Below are 23,593 nucleotides of genomic sequence, written 5' to 3'. Positions count from 1 at the left end.
GAAAGAAAATGTCTTGAAAGCACCTAGAGAGAAATGATACATTAATTATGGAGGAAAATATGAATGACAGCTGGTTTCTCATCAGAATCTTTAGAGGCCAAAAGAAATGACACATATTTCAAGTGCAAAAAGAAAAGAACTATCAATACAGAATTATATATTCAGTGAAAATATCCTTCAGGGGAAAAATAGAAAATTAAGACATTTTCAAATGAAGGAAAACCAAAGGAATCTGTAACTATAAGATGTAGCATAAAAGAATCTCTAAGAAGTTCTCTAAACATTAAGTGATAAAGAAGGAATCTTAAAACATTAGGAAAGGAAAAAACAGCAGGAAAAAAAGTGAGAAATTATATTTTTCTTCTCAAGATTTCTAAATTATGTTTAACAGTTGAAGCAAAAATTATAACACTCATATGGTTCTAAATATATACAGAAGAAGCATTTAAAACAATTATAAGTAGGGGAGGGTAAAGGAACAAAAAAGGAAGTAAGATTTCTCCATTTCACTTGAACTGGTGAGACATCAATACCAATAGACCATATATATTGCAATACCTAGAGTAACCACTTTAAAATCTATACAAAGAGATACTCAAAAACACCACAAATAAATAAAAATTGAATTTTAAAACACATTCAGTAGCCCTAGCTGGTTTTGCTCAGTGTTAGAGCATCGGTCCATAAACTGAAGGGTCTCGGGTTTGATTCTAATCAAGGGCACATACCTCAGTTGCAGTCTCAATTCCCAGCCCAGTTGGGGCGTATGCATGAGGCACCCAACCTATGTGTCTCTCTCACATGGATGTTTCTCTCGCTGTCTCTATCCTCCCTTCCACTCTCTCTAAAAATCAATGGAAAAAATATCTTTGAGTGAGGATAAACAAGACAAAACAAAAAGAAATTCAGTAATACATAGAAAGACAAAATAAAGAACGTAGAGAAACAAAAAAATAGAAAAAAATAATTAAATGACACAAGCTCTAACATACCAATAATTACATTAAATGTAAATGGCCTAAATACATCAACTAAAAGACAAAGATGGGCAGAGTGAAATAAAAAAAAAACACATAACTATATACTGTCTTCAGAAAACTCAGTTCAAATAAAATTATTTATGTAGATTGAAAGTAACAGAATGGGAAGATACATATCATGCAAATGTTGGTCAAAAGGAACCACAAATGACTGTTAATACAGGTATCCCCCACTTTCCAAAGTTCAAATTGCACCACTTTCACAAAATACTTACATTGTTAACCTGTTTTCACTAACTAGAAGAAATTCAGAGGATTTTCACTTAAAAACAAAACAAAAAACATTACTACACTAATGTTGGACTTTTGCACAATGGGAACTTTTGAAAGCAGGAGATACTCTTCACTTTGTGCCATTTGGCTTAGGAAAGGTTTCAAAGGAATGTTCTACTTTCGGATTGCAGGGGAGACCTGTAGCAGGGGAGACCTGTATCAGACTTCAGAGCAAAGAAAATTATCAGAGACAAAGGGACATTACATAATAGTAACAAAGGGGGCAATCTATCTAGAAGATATAGGAGTCCTAAATGTGTATGCACCAAATAAGATTACTACAAAATATAAGAAGCAAAAGATGACATAACCGAAAGGAGTAATAGACAAATCTACAAACATATATGGATACTGAAACACCCTTCTCTCAACAATTAATAGAACAAGGCAGAAAATTAACAAGGATATAGGGTAATTCAATAATAGTATCCACCAACAGGATTTAATAGACATTTATAGAACACTCCACCCAAAACATCAGGATTTTTTATAGGCATTAGATTGGCAACAACCTATACTTCCCTTATGTCTCCTTGGAAATATTTTCTAAACCAAAATCAGGACATAGGATATAAGAAAATTTTACTTGTTTCTCTATGTGTATTTAATGACCTATATACAGTTGTCCTGCAGTATCCAGGGGGGATTGGATCCAGGACCCATCGTAGATACCAAAATTCAAGATGCTCAAGTCCCTTGTATAAAATGGTGTAGTATTTGCATATAACCTATATCTGCATATAGATTACTGTAGGGTATGCCTACACCTCACTTCATTTGAGTGGATTTAGCATACTGTTCAGCACATAGAAAATTCAAGTTTTGCTTTTTGGAACTTTCTGTGCTTTTTAAAAATATATTTTCTACCTGAGACTGAATTCGCAGATGTGTGGCCCATGGATACAGAGGGTTGATTGTAGTATGTTACCCATAACAAATAATCAAGTGTTTCATGTTTTTAATTAAAACAGGTAATTATTAAAGATGTTTTCCAGTTTTTTTATACCAGAATTATAAACACCCTCGTAAAGAAGTAGTCTTCATAAGCTGCCCTTGAGAGAAAGGAATGCTCTACTTCCAGAGAGCAGGGGAGACCTGTATCAGATAGTAGATTCAGACTTCCCAAAAGTGCGCGTTATGCCACCTCACTTTTACGAAAGACCAACATTAGTGTGGTGATGTTTTTTTGTTTTGTTTTTATGTGAAAAGTCTCTGAATTTCTTCTGGTTAGTGAAAACAGGTTAACAATGTGTTGTGAAAGTGCAGCTTCAGAGAAGTAGTCTTCGTAAGCTGCAGTGAGTGGCCTGCCGCATCTTCCAGCAGCCCCATGTGCAGGCCTCAAGGAGCGAGACAGTTTGGACACAGGACACATTCCTCTCCGTGACTCGGCAGCTAGAGCCTTCCATCTCTATGCATTGTTGCTTGGAGAACCTTGGGATCCCTTTCCCATACGTCCATAGTAGGTGTACTATATGCAAAGTAGACCCTGTAAGTGTAAACCAAACCCACCGCTCAGCCACATTGCTTCATCTCTATTCCAAACAACCAACCTGTGAACAAACATGTGAAGCACAGCCCTCCTGTTTTGACAACCCTTCCTCCTCTGATTTTTTTTTTTTTCCTCTTCATTCTAGACCTAGCCTTCTGATGTTCAGGTAACCAGTACTGCAGTGGTCTCTGAGTATTTTCCCCCATTGACCACTCAGTCTGTATAACCTTGGGTAAAGATAAAGAGGCTAGAATACCTGTCTTCTTTCTTCTTAGGGTTCTTGGTTCAGTCTCCTGGTAGTGACTCTCAGATGCTCCTTAACCAAGCATCTCAATCCTCCTAGCCAGCTGTTCCCGGCATCCCCTTTGAGTCCCATGTCACCCTTGCCTCCTCTTGCAAACAACTACAGCAGAAGCCACCTTTGCCCAGGCTTGCCCTGGCCGTCCGTTAAGTGATTCCTGTTACCTTGCTTATTACAAGTAGAAGAAGGTCCCAGCTGAGAGGAAACAATACTTATACGACACTGGCCCTTGCAGGTGATTCGTGGACTCTTCCCAAGCTTGTATCCCATGAATGGTGAAGGTAATCGGCCACTTGAGTCGGTGGCCTGGTTTTCAGGTTACACCAAGAGAGGGGTTATCAAGAGAAAGGAAGACCAGGTCCAAGATCCTTCTCAGGGGCCCTTCTCACTGTGCCCTCTGGACGTCCCCCTGCAGACCTGTTTCTCTGTGGCCTGCGTCCAGACAATGACCTTCAACATGCCAGCTTGACTTTGAGGCCTTGCGGTGTTTGCACATTATGTAATGTCTGTGCTTCGGGAGAAATCTTACGGAAACAAACGGAGGAAGTTTGCCAGTCCAAGTAGTGGATAATAAATCCTGCCTGTCGAGATGGAAACTGATTTTCTGTAGCCTTCGGTTTGTGCACACATTTTGTTGTTGTTGTTGTTGTTGTTGTTGTTGTTGTAAGGTCTGAAAAATTCAAGGAACCAACATATTCAAGTATTTCAAATGCTGTTGCCTGTTGGCAAAGATGGCACGTCCCTTTCTCCAAACTGAGATTATGGGCCTCGGCCTTCTTCCCCGGGCTGAGTCCTGAAGCCCCATTTCCCACCCAGCCTTCAGAGCAGAGCAGCCGCATTCGGTTAGCATGTGTTGGGAGCTTTACCAGTGTCCAGCCGGTTCACTTGTGTCACTAGGTTGTTTTCAGGGTTCTTTTTAAAGAAAATACATGGGGGTTTTCTTTCATTTTCATGCTGGAATGTTTGCTACTACATATTTTCCTTAGAATAGATGTTCTTCTGTTTCATGAGAAATAGACTTTGCACTGAGACAGCTAAATTGGATTTCCTGATCAAAGCTAAAAGCAAATACATTTTAGCTTAGCAGTATCACAGGTCAAGATAATTAACTTTAAAAAATATTCTAGGGTCTTTTCCTTAGTTAGGCCAAATTGGTGTTTTAATTCCTTTCAGTTACCTAACTAGAAAAACAGTGCAGAGACAGAGGTATTCCTGGCAGGTTACATTATTCTCCTGTAGACATTCTTGTAAAAGAAACTTTCCTTTCCTTAGTCAATATGGAAATAACTTTTGAAAACACATACAGTGATATGGAAGGAACTGAACCATTCAGTGAGCTGACACATAAGCTGCACTAAAGAATCACAAAGTCCTCAGAATACATCCAACTCAATCCCAGAATAATGTGTTTTATTTTATAATATATTTTTATTGATTTCAGAGAGAGGAAGGGAGAGGGAGAGAGAGAGAAACACCAATGATGAAGAGAATCATTGATTGGCTGCCTCCTGCACGATCCCTGCTGTGGGGATTGAGCCCGCAACTCAGGCATGTGCCCTTGACCAGAATCGAACCCAGGACCCTTCAGTCCCCAGGCCGACGCTCTATCCACTGAGCCAAACAGGCTAGGGCCAGAATAATGTTTTTAATAAAATAAAACTAGACTCCCGTGTTTCCTCTTTTCTCATGATGTGTGTAGGTTAGGAGAATCCATTTATGAAAGCCAACTGCAACTTTAATACTTCATGGAAGTTGAGCCTACAATTCAGCAATGAAGGAAAAGATTTTTGTGTGTGTATGTGGTCTGTATTAGGATTAAGAGCAAAAGGTGATTAGAGATGGTACTAGAATATCACCTGTTTTAGAATTAAATGACAAGGTTTTACTAATTTTTTTCTAAAGAAAATTTTATATATTTAAAAATATATATATTTTTTTTAAATCATACACTTTGAGTTGTGTCTTTCACTTTGGCAAACTCATTGTCACATAGATAAGATTATCTGTTTACAGATTAAATGGATGGTTATAATAGCCAAATTCTTGGCTTATGGAGAAACATATAATACACTGTGTGGATAACAAACATTCCTCTAAGTTCTGCAGAAATTTGGAATGGGAGAATTACATTTTTAAGTCTGGTTCTCACATTGCTAAAAGCCACATTTGGAAAGCAATCTGGAAAAAAAAAAAAAAAGAACACCGAAGAGCTCCCCTCGGAAGAAGACTTGCCCTGGGTTTCTGGGCACCTCTGGTCCTGCTTAACCACCCCGGCCCAGCTCTCCGGGGTGTGCTCTCAGAGGGCCACACTCCGCCCGAGCACCTGTCTGGATGGAGCTCTGCTGGAGTGAGGGACACGCGTGTCTCAGGGCCGTCCCGTTCCACAGTCTGTCCTCAGTCCCTCTGCTACCACGCGGTCCTGCTGGGCTTGCACCTCCCTAACTCCCCTGCACTCAGCAACATCTGCCAGCCCCGTGACCAGTCACATGTGTGGGAGGGGCCGCCCCGGGAAAGGCTCATTTTCAGCCAGATCCTCCCTCTGCCTCCTCGCAGGGAAGTCCGAGTGTAGAAAGGCATGATGCCACCCTTCTCCCCCAGTCAAGTGCCAGGATATCCCAGGAGTTAAGGACAGCAGCAGCCCCTGTGCTATGACCAGAACTACCCAGGAAAGTCAAAGGCCCCCTCTTTCCTTGCTGTGCTCGGCTAGGATTGGGTTTAGCTGTGGATAACAGAAAGCTATATTCCAGTGGCCTAAACAGGAACCTGTCTTTCTCAGGCACCAGGAGATCTAGACGTAGATAGTCTAGAGGTAACTACCATCTGAATGGGGACATCGGGGATGTGGGTTCTTTCTAGATTTTCACTCTTTTGTCTTTTGCACATAGACCTTTATTTCCATGTTGTCATCTCAGGTTCACACGATGACTTCTGCCCCTCTAGGCTTCATGTGGCCAATTTCCTGCCTTCAGACTTCACCCGTTAAACTGCCCATCTCCAGTAATTCCCTTGGCAGCACCAATAGCCCTGTCTCCCCGATATAATGGCAAAACCAAACAAATTGGGGCATTCCACTGGGGAATCTACCTACCACCAAACAGCAGGAAACTTGGTTTCCTGCCCAAAGTTCCACTTCAGGAAGTATTCATACCTCTCCCCAAAACCCCCTGTTTTATCATTCATGTGGTTGTGCTCCCCTCTGCATCTTCTCTGCTGCACTGACCAGTGGGTTATGTGCTTACGTTTGGTCAGTCTTACCAGCAGCTCCTAGGCTCTCCCTCTTGCCTGCGATGATTTGTCCCCATTTTACACCCGTCCCTGCCAGCTTGGTTACCAAAGTCAGGTGCTTCGGCCTCCATTTCTGGCCTCCATTGTGATCAGTTCAAAGAAGGCAGTGGGCTTTTCCTCCAGACCCCTCTGCCCTCCCCCCAAACAAACAAACAAAAAAAACAGCAACCAGCCCAGCTACCTCCTCCTCAGTCTCTTCCTATTGTACAACCTTTACTGATACCTGCCGTGGACCCAGCACCTAGATGCGCACTGGAGAGAAGACTAGATGAAAGAGCCCTTACCGTTAACTTCCCACAGAGGAGGGCGAGAAGGGAGGAGAATGTCACTGTGTGACAGGAAGGGCTGTCACGAACACAGACACAGGGCGTGAGTGGTACCCAGAAAGCAGAGATTAGTCCTGCCGAGCTAAGTAAGGGAGGAGAAGATAAATGAAATTGGACGTAAAGATGAGTGGGGGTTTTTTCAGACAGACAAAATGGCATAAGATGGGCAATTGGGTTAAGGCAGAAGGCAGCTGTCTTTTGTGGATTATGTGTGATTGGAGAACTCAGTGATGGCATTTGACCTGTGAGAAGAGTGTCCTGTTGATCTCCAACTTCAGCCCTCACTCAGCTGTTTTAAACTGTGAGCCACTCTACCATGAGTTTTAAGTCCTACAGTAATATTCAAACATTACACATATTGCAGAAGATGATACTAGGGAATACAAAAGAATATTAGACTCCTCGGTGAGTTTTTTTAGCACCTGTATTTAGATTTGTCATGAAACAAAAGTAAACAATAAGATTCTTCTAAACCATTCTCTGTCTCTCGTGTTTTTGTTTCCATTACTGTTGCTTCTAGATATTTCCTTCACTGTGGTGCTTGAGACTCTGAATTCTGCTGGTTTCCAGGAATGCTGTTGAGAGTCTTTGCCAAGAGAAATGTGTTTTCCCCTTAGGAAATTACACTTCTATTTGGTATTGTTTCTGATCACTGTGTTGTGTTGTGAGCATTTCTGAGGAATGAAAACGATGACTTCTTTGAGGCAATCACTGGAAAGGCCAACTGGTATTTTACTGTCTTTTCTTTTTAAAAAGTCTACTTAGGTGAGAAATTAATTTTCAGGGGGGAAAAATAGAGTAGAAATAAAGGTGGGGTGAGATACATTCCTTGATGAAAATTTTACTCTTAAAAATGTGATTTCTTACAAGTTATTTGAATTTTTTAACTTTTTCTGATTCAACAATGATAATACAGGAAAGTGCTTACAACGTAAATGCTTACCTCCATGAAGGAGCATAAAGCAAGCCTCCCATGTAACTCTCACCCAGCTCAGCAGTCACCATCGCCTGGCTCTCGGAAGCCTCCCTGAAGCCCCTGCGTATCCAAAAATCCACTTCCGAGCTCAGTCAGGTTGTGGGCAAAACCCAGGTCGTGGCTTTATGACTGAGGTCCCTGTTTTTTTGCTGGCTGTCAGTCAGGGGTCCCTCTCAGCTCCTAGAAGTCACCGTCAGGCTCTTCCCACGTGAGCTTCTTCAAATCAGCCGTGGTGCACTTACCGATCAGTGCCGTGAATCTCTGGCTTCCCTCCCGCACCAGCCAGAGGAAACTCGGATGTTGGAGGCCTCGTGTGATGAGGTTAGGGCGACCGGGATAATGTTCCTTAAAGTCATCTGCTCTATAAAACGTAACTTGGTCTGGGAGTAATGTCATCATATTCACAGGTTCTACCCACACTCAAAAGGGAGGGGATTACAGAAGGGCGAGGAATATTTGTGTCATAGAATTGTGCCTACCACAGACCACCTGTCTTCTGAAATGCTACCTTTGTCAAAAATCTGCAAAGATGTGTGCTTCTAATGATCTATCTGTAAAAAATTGTGCTTGTAGCCCTTACATCATAAAACATCCATCGGGTACAGTTACGCACGTTACCTGCTGTGGTGCCTCACATTAGACCACCATCCTGCTAACGCCGGCTGATGAGCGAGCCAGGCGAGGGGAGCACCGGTGCTTTTGGGAGACGTGCTCTAGTTTCCAGAGACACGCCCCTTGCCTGCCTCACTCGCCTGTCTGGGCCTCCCTTCTCCCATCAGGGAGCACTTGCCAAAAGAAGAGGGGGGATGGGAACTTACTGAAATTAATTTGACAGTTGTTTTGTACAGTCTGTTCTAAGTGTTTGGCTTTTTTTTTTTTTTTTTTTAATATAGCTAATATTGCCTACCTTGGGGGCCAGGAAATGATGGAGGTGGTGAAGAGAGACAACGAAACCATCAAGGAACACTTATCTAAGGTAATCACTTGAGTACTGCAAGGAAGTAAGTCATTGGGCAGAATACTTACTGAAGACGAGAGACTGAAATTGGTCCAGATCTCTGTAAGGCCTCAAGGGTTAGATTCAGATAGAGTTCTACATCTAGTTAAAATTAATGCTCTCCTTGAATGTTGCATAGAAAGTAAGTGAAGCTGATTGCATAATTAAATATATTTTGCCACCTACTTTTGTTGGGTTTATTTTTAGAATCCATACTCCTCTCTAGGGCCTTGTACTGAGAAGATTCTCAGTAATACTTACAGAATAAATGAGTTATGTTAAAATGTCAGTAAGACATTGGAAGACAACTAACATTACTACAACCCAATGACGCAGTGAGCCTGTCCTTCTTACTCTCCAGTGCATTAGAGGAAGAGTGTCCTGCTGAGACCAACACCGGTTTCCTATACAAGCAGGTGCAGAAAGGCAGAGATTGAAACATTTAGCATTTGTGAGTTTCTGTGGCAAATACTAGAAGCTTACACAGACATTTGGAAGCACCAGCCTCTGAATCTGTGAGCTCTAAGCACCCCAGCCTGTAGGTGGCTCTGGTACTCCCATGGCATCATTTGTCTGTCTGTCCATCCTGAATAGGGCAGAGCTGCACTGTCCATCCACGCGTGGTTATTGTGGCTAGTCTGAATTGAGATGCACTGAGCGTGTAAAATTCACCTCGGATTTCAGAAACTTAGTACCAAAAAAAGTAAAATATTTCATCAATATTTTTATATTGATTACGTGTTGAGATGATATCTTACGATCTATTGGGTGAAGTAAAACATATTACTAAAAATAATTTTATCCATTCCTTTATACTTTTTCTTAATGTAGCTACTATAAATGTTTAAGTTCTACGTATGCCTTTATCTTTGTGTTGGGCTCGCTAACTTGGAGCTTGGGGATTAGTGCTGAGCTGGGACAGCTGCCGAGTGGCCGGCTCTTACAGGCCCAGGAACCTACAGTCCTCAAGGGAAACCTACTGGGTTTACAGTCCCTTCATAAACTTTGAGACATTTAACTTAAACTGGCCTACAGTATTAATTCACGTTTCTATTACTTCCCAATACAGTTATCTTAAAGCAAGAAGTGTATATGTTCTTTAAAAAAATAGTTTCACTCCCAGCCAGTGTGGCTCAGTGGTTGAGTGTCGACCTATGAACTGGGAGGTCACGGTTCAATTCCTGGTCAGGGCACATGCCCACATTGCAAGCTTGATCCCCAGTGGGGTGTGCAAGAGGCAGCCAATCAATGATTCTCTCTCATCATTGATGTTTCTGTCTCTCTCTCCCTCTGCCTTCCTCTCTCTGAAATCAATAAAAACATTTAAAAAAAAGGGGGGTTTTTTTCACAATATTGATCTGTAGTAGCATCACCCAGAGAGGACTTTTTGAAATGCCAGTTTGTGTTTGTCTTTGGCCATGGTGGTCATCCTATTTCCCGAATAGCAGTTGCGTAGAGATTGAAATTTTGGATCCACAAGGAAACCCCCACAAGCTGACCGGGGAGGTTGGGGCCTCAGAAGGACCTGTTTCCAGGCTTTCAACTTGTTTTCAGCCGTTGAAGGATGTGAAAAGACAAGAAAAACAGGATTTTGTTTTTCCGTTAAATTATAAATGAATTTGTTTCAGAAATGCATTTAAGTTCTCAAGGCTGGAAGTTCATAAAAACAACTCACCTCCCAGTTAATAATAAGACTGGCAGATGCTCGCTTCCAAATCTCACACTTGCTGACTGACTCGACCCTCGTGTGTCCAAACCCATCCTGCCACCTGTGGGAGCCAGCTGCTGTAAAACACTCCTCGTTCCTGGATTCCCTTTGTGTGCTGTGCTCAGAAAGAGGTCAGAGGAAGGCGCTAACTTATTCCTGCCCTAAGTTAAATCCATATGCCGGCGTAATCACTCCCAGATAGAGGTCTGCTCGTGGTAACTGCGTGTCAGGGCTGGGAGTTGACTGAAACTTGCATGGGAGAAACATGGGGATCGAGTGCTAGATGGCAGGCGTTTCAAGGTCAATATTAACAGTCGGTCACGAAGTAAACTTTCCCAGCCACGGACTGGCTTTGTTTCGGTTGTAAGATTGCGTTAACTGTACCGGTGGAATTCGGGAAAACAGGGCATTGGTTTGTTTAATGGGGCAAAACCACCTCGCAGTTCATTGATTCGCCTTTGTAACGGCGAAGTTCCAATTCCTAAGTGAAACAAGGCACAGAAACGGGAACTTGTTGTTTCTGTCATGAGAAAGAGAGGAAGCGCGCTGTAATTGAATCCTGGGCGACGCGGAGTGGGCTCACGTCCCCATCTGCTTGAGAAAACAAGGAAACGCAAAAGGGCGTGTAGTTCTAGGAAGATAGTGGGCATTGACTCCGCCTTCCCAACCACCTTGACCGTGAGTCACACTGAGAACCACTTCCCAGGACTGGACAGATCCCGAGTCTAGGTGTTCCCGTCAGGGGGCCCTGTCCCACCGCAGCCCAAACGTGGCCGTTCGGAAACCTCCCACCTACCTAGGACTGCCCAGTGGGGAGGTTCTGAGCCATACCTTCTGTTGCAGAAATCATTCACTGTATCTCAGTTATTCTGTGTTTGAAATAATTCTGAAGTACGTCTTTGTGCCATTCAGTCAGGAAGTGCCAGGAAAGTTCGCCTAAAAATAGTCTCTCTATTGCATCGTGTGGATGGCTTTTTGAGTCCCTGCAGCCCCACTACAAAGCTATCAGACCATCAGTAGGCTTTGGTTCTGAGTTCAGATTTCCGCCTCTGGGCTTTCCTTGTCCACATGAAGAGAAGTTTTTGTCGTTTTGAGAAAAATTGGCCTTTTAACTCTACTGGGCTGGTTGTCTCCCTTCCTCCCTCCTTCCCTTCCTCCCTCTCTCCCTCCCTCTCTCCCTCCCTACCTTCCTTCACTCTTTCCTTCCTTCCTGTCTGGGTCTTGAGACTTGGTGTACAGTATCAAACCTCCTACTTGAGGTGCTTCAACATTACACGAAGTTACTTCCCTTTCCTGGAGCAAGTATTGCAGACCCACAGTTGTTTCCAGAAGAGTTACTTGTGGCCTGTGGCATGGTGGGTGTGTTCCTTCTTCACCTGTCTAAACCCTACCTGTCCTTTAAGACTTGGCTCCATTGTCATCGCCAAGAGGCCTTCCCCAGGCTCTGGTTCTGGTTAGATGTCCCTCCCTTGGTTCCCAGGGCTCCCTCTGCCACGTTCTGGTGTTTCATCCATCACACAGTATTTACGTGGCCTGCCTTCCCCTCTCGCCCACCTTGAGGGAAGGAGCGGTGTTTACTCATCTCAGTATCCCTAGGGCCTGGCACAGTGGGTGATGCCTGGTGAGCAGTCAATACATGTACCCTAGCAGGTGGACAGGGAAGCCCCGAGAGCTTAGCTTCCAAGCCTTTACTGTGCCATGGATCTCTCTGGCTCTTGTATATGGTCCCCTTCTCTGAATAATATGCTTGAGTGCATAAAATAAATGTATGAGATTACCAAAAAAAATTACCTTGTAGTTACCAAAATAGCTTAAAACAAATTTGTGATATATACCATATGTACATCTTTATTAACACATTAAATAACGAGATACAGTAGCAGTCAAAATTACTATTGTAAATTTGTACTGATGAGCATAAGTTATTTTCTGTTATCTACAATGAGTTTATTGTCATTTGAAATTTTTCATAATATTATAGGTGACAAAATATAGGTATTACTAATACTACTGTGGTTTGTTGCCTGTATTCATAATAGAAGGAAATACTAAATTATAGTTAGAGGTTAGCAAAAATAAAGATGTAATCTTTTTTTCCATTCAAGTTTACATTGCATGTGTGGGCGCGCGTGCGCACACACACACACACACACACACACACACACACACCCCGCCACCACTTCTAGCCTTTGACCGGCATGGACCTAAAGACCTGTACAATCAAAGGCACTTAGTATTAATGGGATATGAGAATGGCAACGGTAGAGTCTATGGTTATTTCTCTGTATTAGATCTGGTGACAAGATAGGGAATATGTTAGGGGAAGCAAGTTGTGGGAAATGGTTGATAAAATGGTCATTTGGGCACTTCTGTTGGAGACACCCGTGGGATACCCACGTGGACATTCTGGCAGGTAGCTGGGCATGTGGGTAGCTTGGAAGAGTGGCCTGGGCTGGGTCTGACTTGGGGGTGATGAGGATGTATCGGGAGCCTGAGCATGGGCCATGGTGACCTAAGGAAGTCGGAAGTACAGGCAGAGAATAGTCTCCAGCCTGATCTGGGGGAACAGAGCTTGAAGGTTGGGAGGAGGGAGAAGAGCTCTCGAATAAGACGGAAGTGGTGGGGGAGGGCCGGGAATGAGAACCAGGATGGAATAAACCAGAGTAAGAGAGTCACCTGTACGTTTTCGCCACCCGGTCCCGATTCCTCTGGGAGCCCCTGGGGTATGCTCCGCTTTATGAGGCACCTGGCGTGTCTGAGGCAAGTGGGAGGTCAGCGTTCCGGGCTCTGTCATTGTTCTGAGCTGTAAGGGATGTGTCTCATTCCTAGGGAAGTGAGTTTGTGTTTGATTTAGAAACTTGAAGTTTTCATTTAAAACTCACTTAGGAGGGAAATTCTACACTGCGTGACCACGTTTGGCCTAGGCCTATGGAAACAGCTGTGTGCGCTACCGCCAGACTGAACCTGAGCATCGCTGTCGGTCCACAGGGCCCTGGAGCTGCTCCCAGCCAGGACACAGGACACAGCTTCCTGATGAAGGTGGGCAGTGCCGGCGGGGTTGCCTGCAGAGTGGTGCTGCCCCGGCCCCCAGAGGGCCAGGCCAGGGCGATAGCATGAGGTGGGAAAGGGGCAGAGCGTCCCCAGGAACAGGAATGCCTCTGCTGTGGCTCTCTCCCAACCCTGCTCAGCCCACCTGAGCCCAGAGGTGCATGTTTTCTTGGGAACAAACCTCTGCAGCGTTTGCAGATCTGAGCATGCAAATCCTTCAGACATGCGCAGGTCCTGCTCAGCGGAGCGTAAGGAGCGCGCCCAGGATCAGCTCACCAGGACTGCCTTGCCGCCAGGCCTCGCTCTGAAACCGATTGTGTTAGTTCTGCCTGTTTAATGTGAAGCCTGTTCCAAATGTCAGAATCATCCTGGAAATATCTGAGTCACTTTGACCTTGAGAGCTTCGTCGTGGCACTTATGTTACTGCCCAGGAGTTCTCTAGTGGAGCATGATGGGGGCGGGGGGCAGGGGGGTTGCTGTATACTGGAGAACAGAGTCCTGAGAGCCACAGCCTGAGCTTTAGGCTCCATCTCTGCCACTTGCTATTTAGATGACCTTGGGAAAGTTACTGTGCCTCCTCTTTTCACCAGTGAAATGGTTTAATGTATCTATTCTCATACAGCTATTCCAAAAATATCATGCCATCACTCATATAAATATGGTGCAAGAGTATGTGGCATGTACTAAGCATTCATTAAGAGATTATTACTCATGATAGCCCGGATGTGCCCCCTGAGTACTTTAAAAAGATTATTTGGCTCACTTTTCCTGCCCACACACATCCCTGCCCAGATATTTTCATTCCGTATTGAAGGATTTTGAGGATAGTGACTATGTAGGCAAGAGACCCAGGACTGCCCAGAAAAAGTAAATAAATGAAAGTCTAAGACAATGGAAAACTTGCTTTTATTAGACCCGCAACTCCTATAGTGCCAGTGGTCCTACTGGACCGTTGAATAGAGAGCAGTAATTCAGATAAGAGGTTTTTTACTAGTGTTATTGAGATAATTGACATGTAGCATTGTATTAGTTTAAGGTGTACAACATGATGATTTGCTGTATGTGTATACTCAGAAATGATCGCTACAAGAAGTCTAGTTAACATCCATCACCTCACATAATTGCACATGTTTTTCTTGTGATGAAAACTTTTAAGGTCTACTCTCTTTACAGCTTTCAGATATGCAATGCGTACTGTTAACTATGATCACACGCTGTACATTCTATTCCCAGGACTTACTCATCTTATAAGTGGAAGTGTGTACCTTTTGACGCCCTTCATCCAGTTCCCCCACTCCCACCCCCTGCCTCTGGCAACCACAGATCTGTTCTCTGTTACGATGAGTTCACTGGTTTTTAGATTCCACATATATGTGAGAGCATAGAGTATTTGTCTTCTGACCGACTTATTTCACTTATATAATGCCCTCAAGTTCCATCCATGTTGCTGCAAATGGCAGCATGTCCTTCTCCTTTTATGGCTGAATAATATATATATCACTGATAGAGACTTGTGTGTATGGCTTTTTCACATTTAAAATTTTAAGATGTTGGTGTATCATTAAAAGTCATTTTTGTTGTTAGCTATTAGCAAAATCAAATTTATAAACTTGGGTCACAAGATGGTTTCTAATATTTCTTTTGTTCCTGCAATAAATTCTCTATTGTTGATGCATAAAAACGAGCCACTCAAATTGTATAGTAATGCTTTGCTGACTCTCAGGGCAGAATGTAGGTTCCCCTGCTTTGGGCCCCTGCGCTTTGTTCAGACCCCTCTCTGCCTGCTGTGTTTAAGGGCCGGTTTGTACACGCCTATGTTTTCCCTGTGCCGGGAGCTTCTGCAGGGCAAGACTGTCTGACTTCTGAATGTCAACCACTTAGCCACCACTAGATGGAGATAAGTCTAGAGTAGTCGGTGACTGTCAGTTTCAGGAGCAAAAAGTGAAAAGAAAAAGAAAATAGAACATGAGGAGCGGCAAATGTGGGTTTTGTGTGGCGGCTGCAGCAGTTTGCAGGGCCATTTAGCAGGGACATGTCTCCACAGGGGCATCCTGGGGAGTGGAAGGAAAATAGCACAGAGACCAGAGTAGCCCTAATCCCACCTCTTGCCGAAAGCGCACGAGGAAAGCAAACCACCTCCTGGGAATCACAGTCTAGGACTGAGAAAATTAAACTGTGTGTTTAATAGAAAAACGGATTACTTAATATGACAGCAATTTTGGAGCACGGGGTAATTTCCATCTCAATAATATGTGCTTTTTATCAATTCCCATGCATATCAAAGGAAGTGCCAGGGAGAAATGACCTACGGGAAATCACTTTTCTTATCAGCCTTTGAATGTAGACATTCCGCTGATGGCCTGAGGTTCTTGGTTAACATTTCTAGTATTTCACAGCGGCCTTCGCCCCGTGGCATGCAGCGCCCAGAACTACACAGACCTGCAGAGGCGTTAAGTAAAGGCAGTCGCGTGTGTGCCACCGTCCATTGTCAGTTTTCACATCTGGTGTCAGACCTCCTTGGTCTGCAGGTTTTGTGTTTTAATGACATTGATCAGCTCATTGTTGATTGTAAGCAGTAGTGAAAGGTGCTGATTAGGAATGCTGTCTCTGGATTTAGGTAGCCCAGCTTTACAACTCAAGGATTGTTTCAGTGTAAGCAAGTTAGTCTCTCTAAGCCTCGGTAAATACCTTTACGTAAAATACCTTCCCCAGATATTATTGTAAGGACTCAGTGAGTGCAGAGCTGAGCACAGGGCCTGGCACGTTCCTCTCAGTTTCCATCAGTTCATTATTATTTGTTGTGACGCGTTTTTACACGTTGACATCCTAATAGTGGACGCTTTTAACCACCGAGCCTTGATGTCCAGTTCTCTTTCTCCTTCACCTGTCCTCCCTTCCCCTACTACCTCCATACACCCCATACTTTTTTAGTTTCCTGTTTAGGATTACAGAGGCAGAGGCCACTGTTCAGATCTGTGACTAATAATCTATAGGGAACGGGAAGTATCTTGAGCCAGTGTATGTAAAGACATTAGACCTGTGTTGTTACTTGGAAGCCAAGATTTTCATAGAGAGCCCTTCCGTGACTGTGGCCCGAAGAAGAATTTGAAAAACAGAAAAACATTACCCGACCTGACTTAGAGATTTAACCAAATACACTCTCAATGGTTACTGGTCAAGGAGGATCGAGAGAGAAAATCAGATGCACACATGGGAATCTAGACTCCTACACCAACTTGGCATCAACTCTGTATCGAGGTTCCTTGTGCCTGCCGGAGGCCATGGGCACCCCATAACTACTTGGACATGACTGGTCTCTTGATCCCGGAAGGTATCCCTCACAGTAATCCATGTATTCCTCGTGCTCACCTGGCTGACACCTTCACACACGGGGAAGGGGTGGCATCTCCCCAATGCTGAGGCTCACCCAACTAGACCTCTCATTGGAAATGTTTCAAGGAGTAGTTAGGCCATCAGAGAAAGACAAGTACCATGTGATTTTACTCATATGTGGACTCTAATGAACAAAATAAACTAACAAACAATAGAAATAGATTCAGAGAACAGACTGACCACTGTCAGAGGGGAGTGGGTGTCGGGGGCTGGGTGAAAAAGGTGAAGGGATTAAGCGGGGGCGGGGGGGGGACCTCATAGGCAGACAAGAATATGGTGATTATCAGAGGGACAGGAAGTGGAGGGAGGTAGGAGAGGGTAAGTGAGGATAAATGGTGATGGAACGAGACTTGACTTGCATGGTAAACACGTAATACAATATACAGACGATGTATTATAGAATTGTACCCCTGAAATCTATATAATTTTATTAACCAATGTCACCCCAATAAATTCCTTAGCATAAAACACAAGTTCATGACCCGGTCTCTCTCTCTCTCTCTCTCCCTTGCTGGTCTTATCTCCACCGCCCTACATTCCAGCCGTATGTAATGGCTTCCCATTCCCAAGCACGCCATGCTCCTTCAGACTCTTTGCTTTGCTTGCGTGCTCCCCCAACTTGAAGACTCAACTCGGGCATCAGCTCTCTGGGGAACCTTTTCCTGGCCACTGCTTCCTGCCAGCATCCCTCATCCGGGCTCTGACGTTGTCTTGTGTACATGGTGCCTCTAAGCTTCCCCAACCAGCAACTGCGTCTTATTATCTGTTTTCCAGGTTCCTAATACAGCGCGGATGCTCATTAAGTGTTTGCTGAACAGATTAATGAATAAGGGTTTGAGTGAGGGAGGGAGCGAGTGAATTTGATGTATTATAGAAACTACAAGTGGGTGTGACTGGCCACTTAAGGGCTGGAGCCAGGCATACTGGTTTTTTGTTTGTTTGTTTGTTTGTTTGTTTTTCAGTGATAACAGATGCATAGGGTCCTTAAAACTTAGTTCTTTTTTTGCTATAAGTGTCCACTATGTGCCATTCTGAATAAGATTTCACTTTTGTTGCCTTTGTGTTTTAGAAATGCAGAAGAACTAGAACATAGTTTTTAGTGAAGAACAGCCTAAAGCTAGACACATGTGTATGTATTTACTATAAGTATATGTGTGCATAAATATACATCCTACCTAATAATAGACAAATATGCAAATTGACTGCACCTTTGCTACGCCCAAGCCACGCCCACCAGCCAAGCCACGCCCACCAACCAATCAGGACGAGTATGCAAATTACCCCAACAAAGATGGCAGCTAATTTGCATGTCAAGACAGCGTAGAAAGAAGCCAAGAGCTGCAGAAGGGAGCAAAGCTGCGGAGAAGCAAGCAAGCCGGGGGGGGAGGAGAAGGGAGGAGCGGAGGCAGGGCCGGGGGCTAAGGAAGGAGAGCGGGGTGGGCTGGCAGAGAAGGCGGTCCGGGGTACAAGGGAGGAGCGGAGGCGGGGCCGGGGGACAAGGGAGGAGAGCGGGGCGGGGTAGAGTGCAGCAGGAAACCCTATTGCAGGATTTTTCCTGCAATGGGAACGCTAGTATTTATATATGTGTGTACAAATGTGTACGTGTGTGTGTGTGTGTGTGTGTGTGTGTGTGTGTGTGTGTGTGTCGTGGGCAGATGTAGATCAATCTTAGTAATGCCTCACAGGAGGTTCTGTCTCCATCCATCCTGCTCGCTGTCACCAAAGTATGATTATAACACCTCCCCCCGAATCAGCATACACTCCTGCCGTATGAGCCTGTTTGTGGAAATGTCGCAGACACGCTTGGGCTTCCGGTCACATTTCACCTGCCTCACGGAGAAGCCCGAGTCTGTCTGATTCATCTTTGCGTGCATCCAGCAAACATGTCCCACGTGCTTACCACGTGGCTGTATGGAAACTATTAAGTGTGTGATGAATGGTCACTAGTCGCTCGGCAGTGATTTCGTCTCAGTAACTCTTCCCGTTCTCTCTGCCATCTCTCCAGTGACCAGCCCAGCCTCCACATTCACAGCTTTGCCGGCGAGTCCTTTCCGTGAATCGTGGGTGGTCTGTCACACAAGGCCCTCCCTACGTGGGTTTCTTCCCATCCGAGGCCTTTTAATTCACTCCCACAAACCGTGAAGGCTCACAGCCTTGAGAGAGCTGCTCCGGAGGGAGCCTTGGGACCGGCTCCCAGGGCCAGGCATGGGGGCTGGTAAAGCAGGTTGCTTGCCAGTTGCTGGTGTCGTATCTGTGCTGGGAGGGGAAAGTGTTTTCTAACCCATGTTTTTGTCTTGTCTTTTAGCTTACGTTTTACTATGGAACTATAGATGCTTGGTGTCCAACAGAGTACTATGAAGACATAAAGAAAGATTTCCCAGAAGGAGATATTCGGCTCTGTGAGAAGAAAATAGCTCACGCTTTCATCCTCCGTTCGTACCAGGAAATGGCTGACATGGTCGCGGGCTGGCTGAAGGATGACCTGTCCAAGGTGGACATTGCGACATAAGGAAGCGAGGACTGACAGCTGGTGCATCGGGGCCGCGGTGTACTGACTCTCACTAGTAACTAGTAGACTCCGTAGGTAAATGCTTGATTTCAGTGTTTGATTATGAAAGAGAGAAAAACGTGAGACCCTCTTGGCTTAAAAACTACCCCCTCCCAACGTCCCACGCTCCTGGCTGCAATAATCACAGGTGCAGAAATAGGCCATAGGTTCAGTCACACATTTTCCGAGGCTCGGGAACACAGTGCCCTAAACCCGTGGTCGGCAAACTGCGGCTCGAGAGCCACATGTGGCTCTTTGGCCCCTTGAGTGTGGATCTTCCACAAAATACCAAGGCCTGGGCAAGTCTATTTTGAAGAAGTGGCATTAGAAGAAGTTTAAGTTTAAAAAAAATGGCTCTCAAAAGCAATTTCAATCGTTGTGCTGTTGATATTTGGCTCTGTTGACTAATGAGTTTGCCGACCACTGCCCTAAACAGGCCTTTGATGTTTGCCCAAGCGCGCCATGCAGCTTGTCTTGGTAGGCAGGGCCCTTGCAGACCAGAGGAAGGCTAAATGCAGTGATTCTAATTGACTTACATTGTAGAGAAGGCTCTGCTAGGGGAGGTTAGGAAATGCGAGAGGTCAGGGAGCGTCCGGTGTGTCGTCAGGAGTGAAATGTGTACGCTCACAAGAAGGACACTCATGTTCCAGAGGCAGGCCGTGGTCAGCAGTGCATCTTGCCAGGGGACCCGAAGAGCAGGACAAGAGCCGAAGAGCAGCCCGAACTAACCTTGCCGAGGTCTTGCCGAGACCATCACTATCAGGCTGGGTACCAGGACAGCCCGCACACCTACATCACAGACCGCCACGGCAGCCTTTTGCCTGGCCACCGGGGGCGCGGGCCCACGCAGAGCCAACATCGGGGCAGGCACTGCCTGTGACCGTCTCTGGGCAGCTTCCCTGAGGAGTGGGATTCCTGGTCCATCTGCATCAGCCGGAATAAAGTTTGCCAGGCGTCCCTCTGCTCAGCTATCCGGCTAAGAGTTGTGGACGGATCCTGGCTATGCCTCCCGCCACACCACAGCCAGCCAGCTCCGTGCCGAGCCTGGGCCTGCCGGGTGGTGAGCTCCTTGCAGGCTTCTCTCCTCCAGAGCCAGGTTGGGGAGGCCCGACTGCCTCTCATCAGCCCGAACCTACCATACACAGTTGCCCCTTCTGTGATTTTTTCCACTGGAACTCCACTGAGGACCAAGCAGTGAGCCGAGTACTGTGCTAGGCATTGAGGATAGAGTCTTAGCTATATTACCATTCTTCTGACAACCTCCTAGGAAGTAATTTCCAAAAGGGCATCCTTAAGTTGCTGAATAGAACATAACTATCAATGATGGTTCCGTTTCTGCATTAGCATATTAGTTGGGAAGAAATTGTTTTACTAATGGACCAAAATTAGCCATTCAATTATGTAAATTTGCCTTCTCCGGACACCTGGAGGTCCAGGAGAGAAGAAGCTTGTTCTCTGGCCCAGGATGGCTCACAGCATTGCTGCCTTCCCCAAATCAACTCATCCTGGGGCCTCAGAAGCCAACAAATCGCACCGAGCCTTGCATCAGCAGCATTCGGTTTTCTCCGGGAGGAATCCCCCGGGCTACGGACAATGCGACATTGGCCTTCCTCTCAGAACCGGAAGCCCCCTGATGGCGGAGTCAGCCCTGATCTGCTGCCAACCCCGTGGTGAGTGTTGGACAAGCTACTAGCAGGCAGGGCCTCTGCGTCAGAGCAAATGACTTTTCAGTCGGGAAGGCCCAAGTTCCAGGCAAGGAGTGCTCTTGGCTCCAGAGAGGAGCTGGGCACACACAGGCCACCAGCTCAGGCTGCACACTAACTCCTCAGGGCATCTGCGTGGGGAGGCTTCAGACCAAGCATGTCAAACTCGCGGCCCGCGGGCCGCATGCCTCGTTTATTTGGCCCGTGTTAGCCTTTTGAGTTTGACATGCTTGTTCTAGATTCTGGTGTTAGCAGCTGGGACTTGTTGCTCCAACCTGCCTGGCCAACAGGAAACACCCAGTGGTACTAACTTGAGCACTTAAGCAAGTCCTGGGAGAATCGTACCCACTGAAACGAAGACTAGCATCCCAGCTTCTCTTTCAGGGTCACTGTACCACATGCCTCCATGTTCCAAAGCCCACGTGGATGAAATTGTGTCTCATTTTGTTCTTCAGAACTTAAAAACTAGTTAAAAGTGAAATGACAAAGTAAGGTATTGCTGTCTCTTATTTCCTGTTTATCGTCTAAGCACCAAATAAATTTTTGAAATAAATGCTTTACCAGCGCTCATGAGCTTGCCTGGCCTGGTGGCCGTGTGCCGGGGGAGAGGGGTACCAGCTGCACGGTTCTCCGAGGCAGACTCCGGTCAGAGTCTCCCTGTGAAACTGAAAAGCCTCTCTTCTCAGTGTTTGCCTTCGAGAAGGAAGGATCGGATGTCAGGAGATTGAAGTTCATTTTATCTCATTAGGAATTAAACAAAAGGCTACATGTCTGCATGCATATGTGGGAGGTGATAAGGTAGAGAACTCTGAGGACTGACCTTCCGTGTGATTTTCAGGCAACTTCATCTGGTTTCTCCGGGCCTCACTGTCCTCATTTGTAAGATGGGGTTAGTAATCATGCATGCCTCAGGTTGTGGGAAGAATTAAAGAAGATGACAACATTAAAGCCCTTAGCACAATGCCTGACCAAGAGTAGATAAAGATTGGTGGTAATAATAATAATAAATATTAACTGTCATGATAGTAAAAATAAAAGACTAGTATTGATGTGATGGATAAAGTCTATTTTTCCAGAAGCATTTCTGCGTATATGTCCTGGTCAGCCACATGGGTGGTCCTTGTCAAAGATTGAACTTCCTTCAGGTTACCTAGTGCCCTTGGTTCTCAGTCTGCTCTGGGCCGTGGGAGAGGCTCTCCAGAGGCAGCCAGCCCCTGTGGCTCTCGTGGTCTGATGCCCAAGGTGGCCAGGGCCCTTGCCAGCGGCTCCCCCACTCAACCCCTGGACAGCCAGTGACCTCCAAAGGCTTGATTCTTCTTTATCCTACATTGTATCAAAATTAAATTTATTTCCAGCCCTGGCTGGTGTTGCTTAGTGGTTAGAGTGTCGGCCCGCGCATTGAAGGGTCACCGGTTCAATTCCTGGTCAAGGGCGCATACCTGGGTTGTGGGTTCGCTTCCCGCCCCCTGGTCAAGGCGGCTGTGGGAGGCAACCCGTCGATGTGTCCTTCTCACATCGATGTTTCTGTCTCTCACTCCCCCCTTTCCCCTCCCTCCCTCCCACCCTCTCTGAAAAGCAATGGAAAAAAATATCTTTGCTCCTGGCCTTCTCTTGGATTTGGCTCTTCCTTCCCTTGGGGTTGAGGATTAAAAAGAAAACATTTAATTCCAGATTAAAGGACAGTAAGGAGACATGACAATATACAGCAACACCTGATTCTGGATCCGATGTTTTTATTACAGAACCATTGTTGGGATGATTTGCACAACTCGAATGGGGTCTAAAGCTGAGCCGGGAGGAAGGGACGTGCAAGGGTCGGGACGTGGAAAAGTGGGAGAAGGCCCCGTATGCGCTGAGATGCGCTGGGCAGCTCGCTCATGGCTCAGAGGGAAAGCGTTCCCTGCATTTTACTAGCAACCTTTGTGTACATTCCAGATGATTTTGAAATTTGTAAAAGAAATTATTTAAATAAAATTAGGCTCTCTCCTTTTGTGTCTGTCTCTCATTCTTTTCCAGAAAGTGAATTTCTTATCTAAGCAGTAAATGGAGACCGGACTTCAAACCCTGCTTCTGCCCTTTAATAGGTCTGCGATGTGACATCGGCTTAGCCTCCCTGAACCGCTCCCCCAGTTCCCCCCACCTCCGCCCCCACCCGTCTCTTCGTCTGTCAAAGTGCTTGCTTCAGTTTTAGGATTTTGGATTTGGGGAGGGTTTTGTTCGTTTTAAATGTGGGCAGAGGAGGTTGTGCATGTGGCATTGAGCACCCCGTCTGGCTTAGGGTCGATGCTCTATAAAACGGTCCCTAAAGGGAAGTGATGGCGAACTTGTTTTTCTTTCCCTCTCTCTTCTCTCTGGTGCAGGGGAGGACCCCACCATAGCTCGGTTTCTGCGGTGTCACGCGGCCTGAAACTGGATTCTTGCAGTCTTAGCCTCTCTGGTTCATCGTGCGGGGTGAGGGGAGATGCTTGCTCACCTGGCTCAGCTTTCTGGCCCCCGGCCATGCAGG

The 23,593-nt window shown here is 45.5% G+C and overlaps 1 protein-coding gene across 1 annotated transcript in view; it reads left to right on the top strand.

Annotated features, from left to right (window-relative positions):
• The window catches only part of LDAH (lipid droplet associated hydrolase), an 85,577-nt gene extending 62,510 nt beyond the window's left edge, over window positions 1–23,067 (top strand). Inside the window, exons 6-7 of the mRNA XM_028140347.2 lie at window positions 8,584–8,666; window positions 19,142–23,067. Coding sequence (XP_027996148.2) covers window positions 8,584–8,666; window positions 19,142–19,345 — 287 coding nt within the window. The 3' untranslated portion in view covers window positions 19,346–23,067. The remainder of the gene's footprint in view (window positions 1–8,583; window positions 8,667–19,141) is intronic.
• The last annotated feature ends 526 nt before the right edge of the window (window positions 23,068–23,593 follow it).

This window comes from Eptesicus fuscus, chromosome 16, assembly GCF_027574615.1.
Source record: "Eptesicus fuscus isolate TK198812 chromosome 16, DD_ASM_mEF_20220401, whole genome shotgun sequence".
NCBI classification, from domain to species: Eukaryota; Metazoa; Chordata; class Mammalia; order Chiroptera; family Vespertilionidae; genus Eptesicus; species Eptesicus fuscus.
This window is presented reverse-complemented; position numbering and strand designations above follow the sequence as displayed.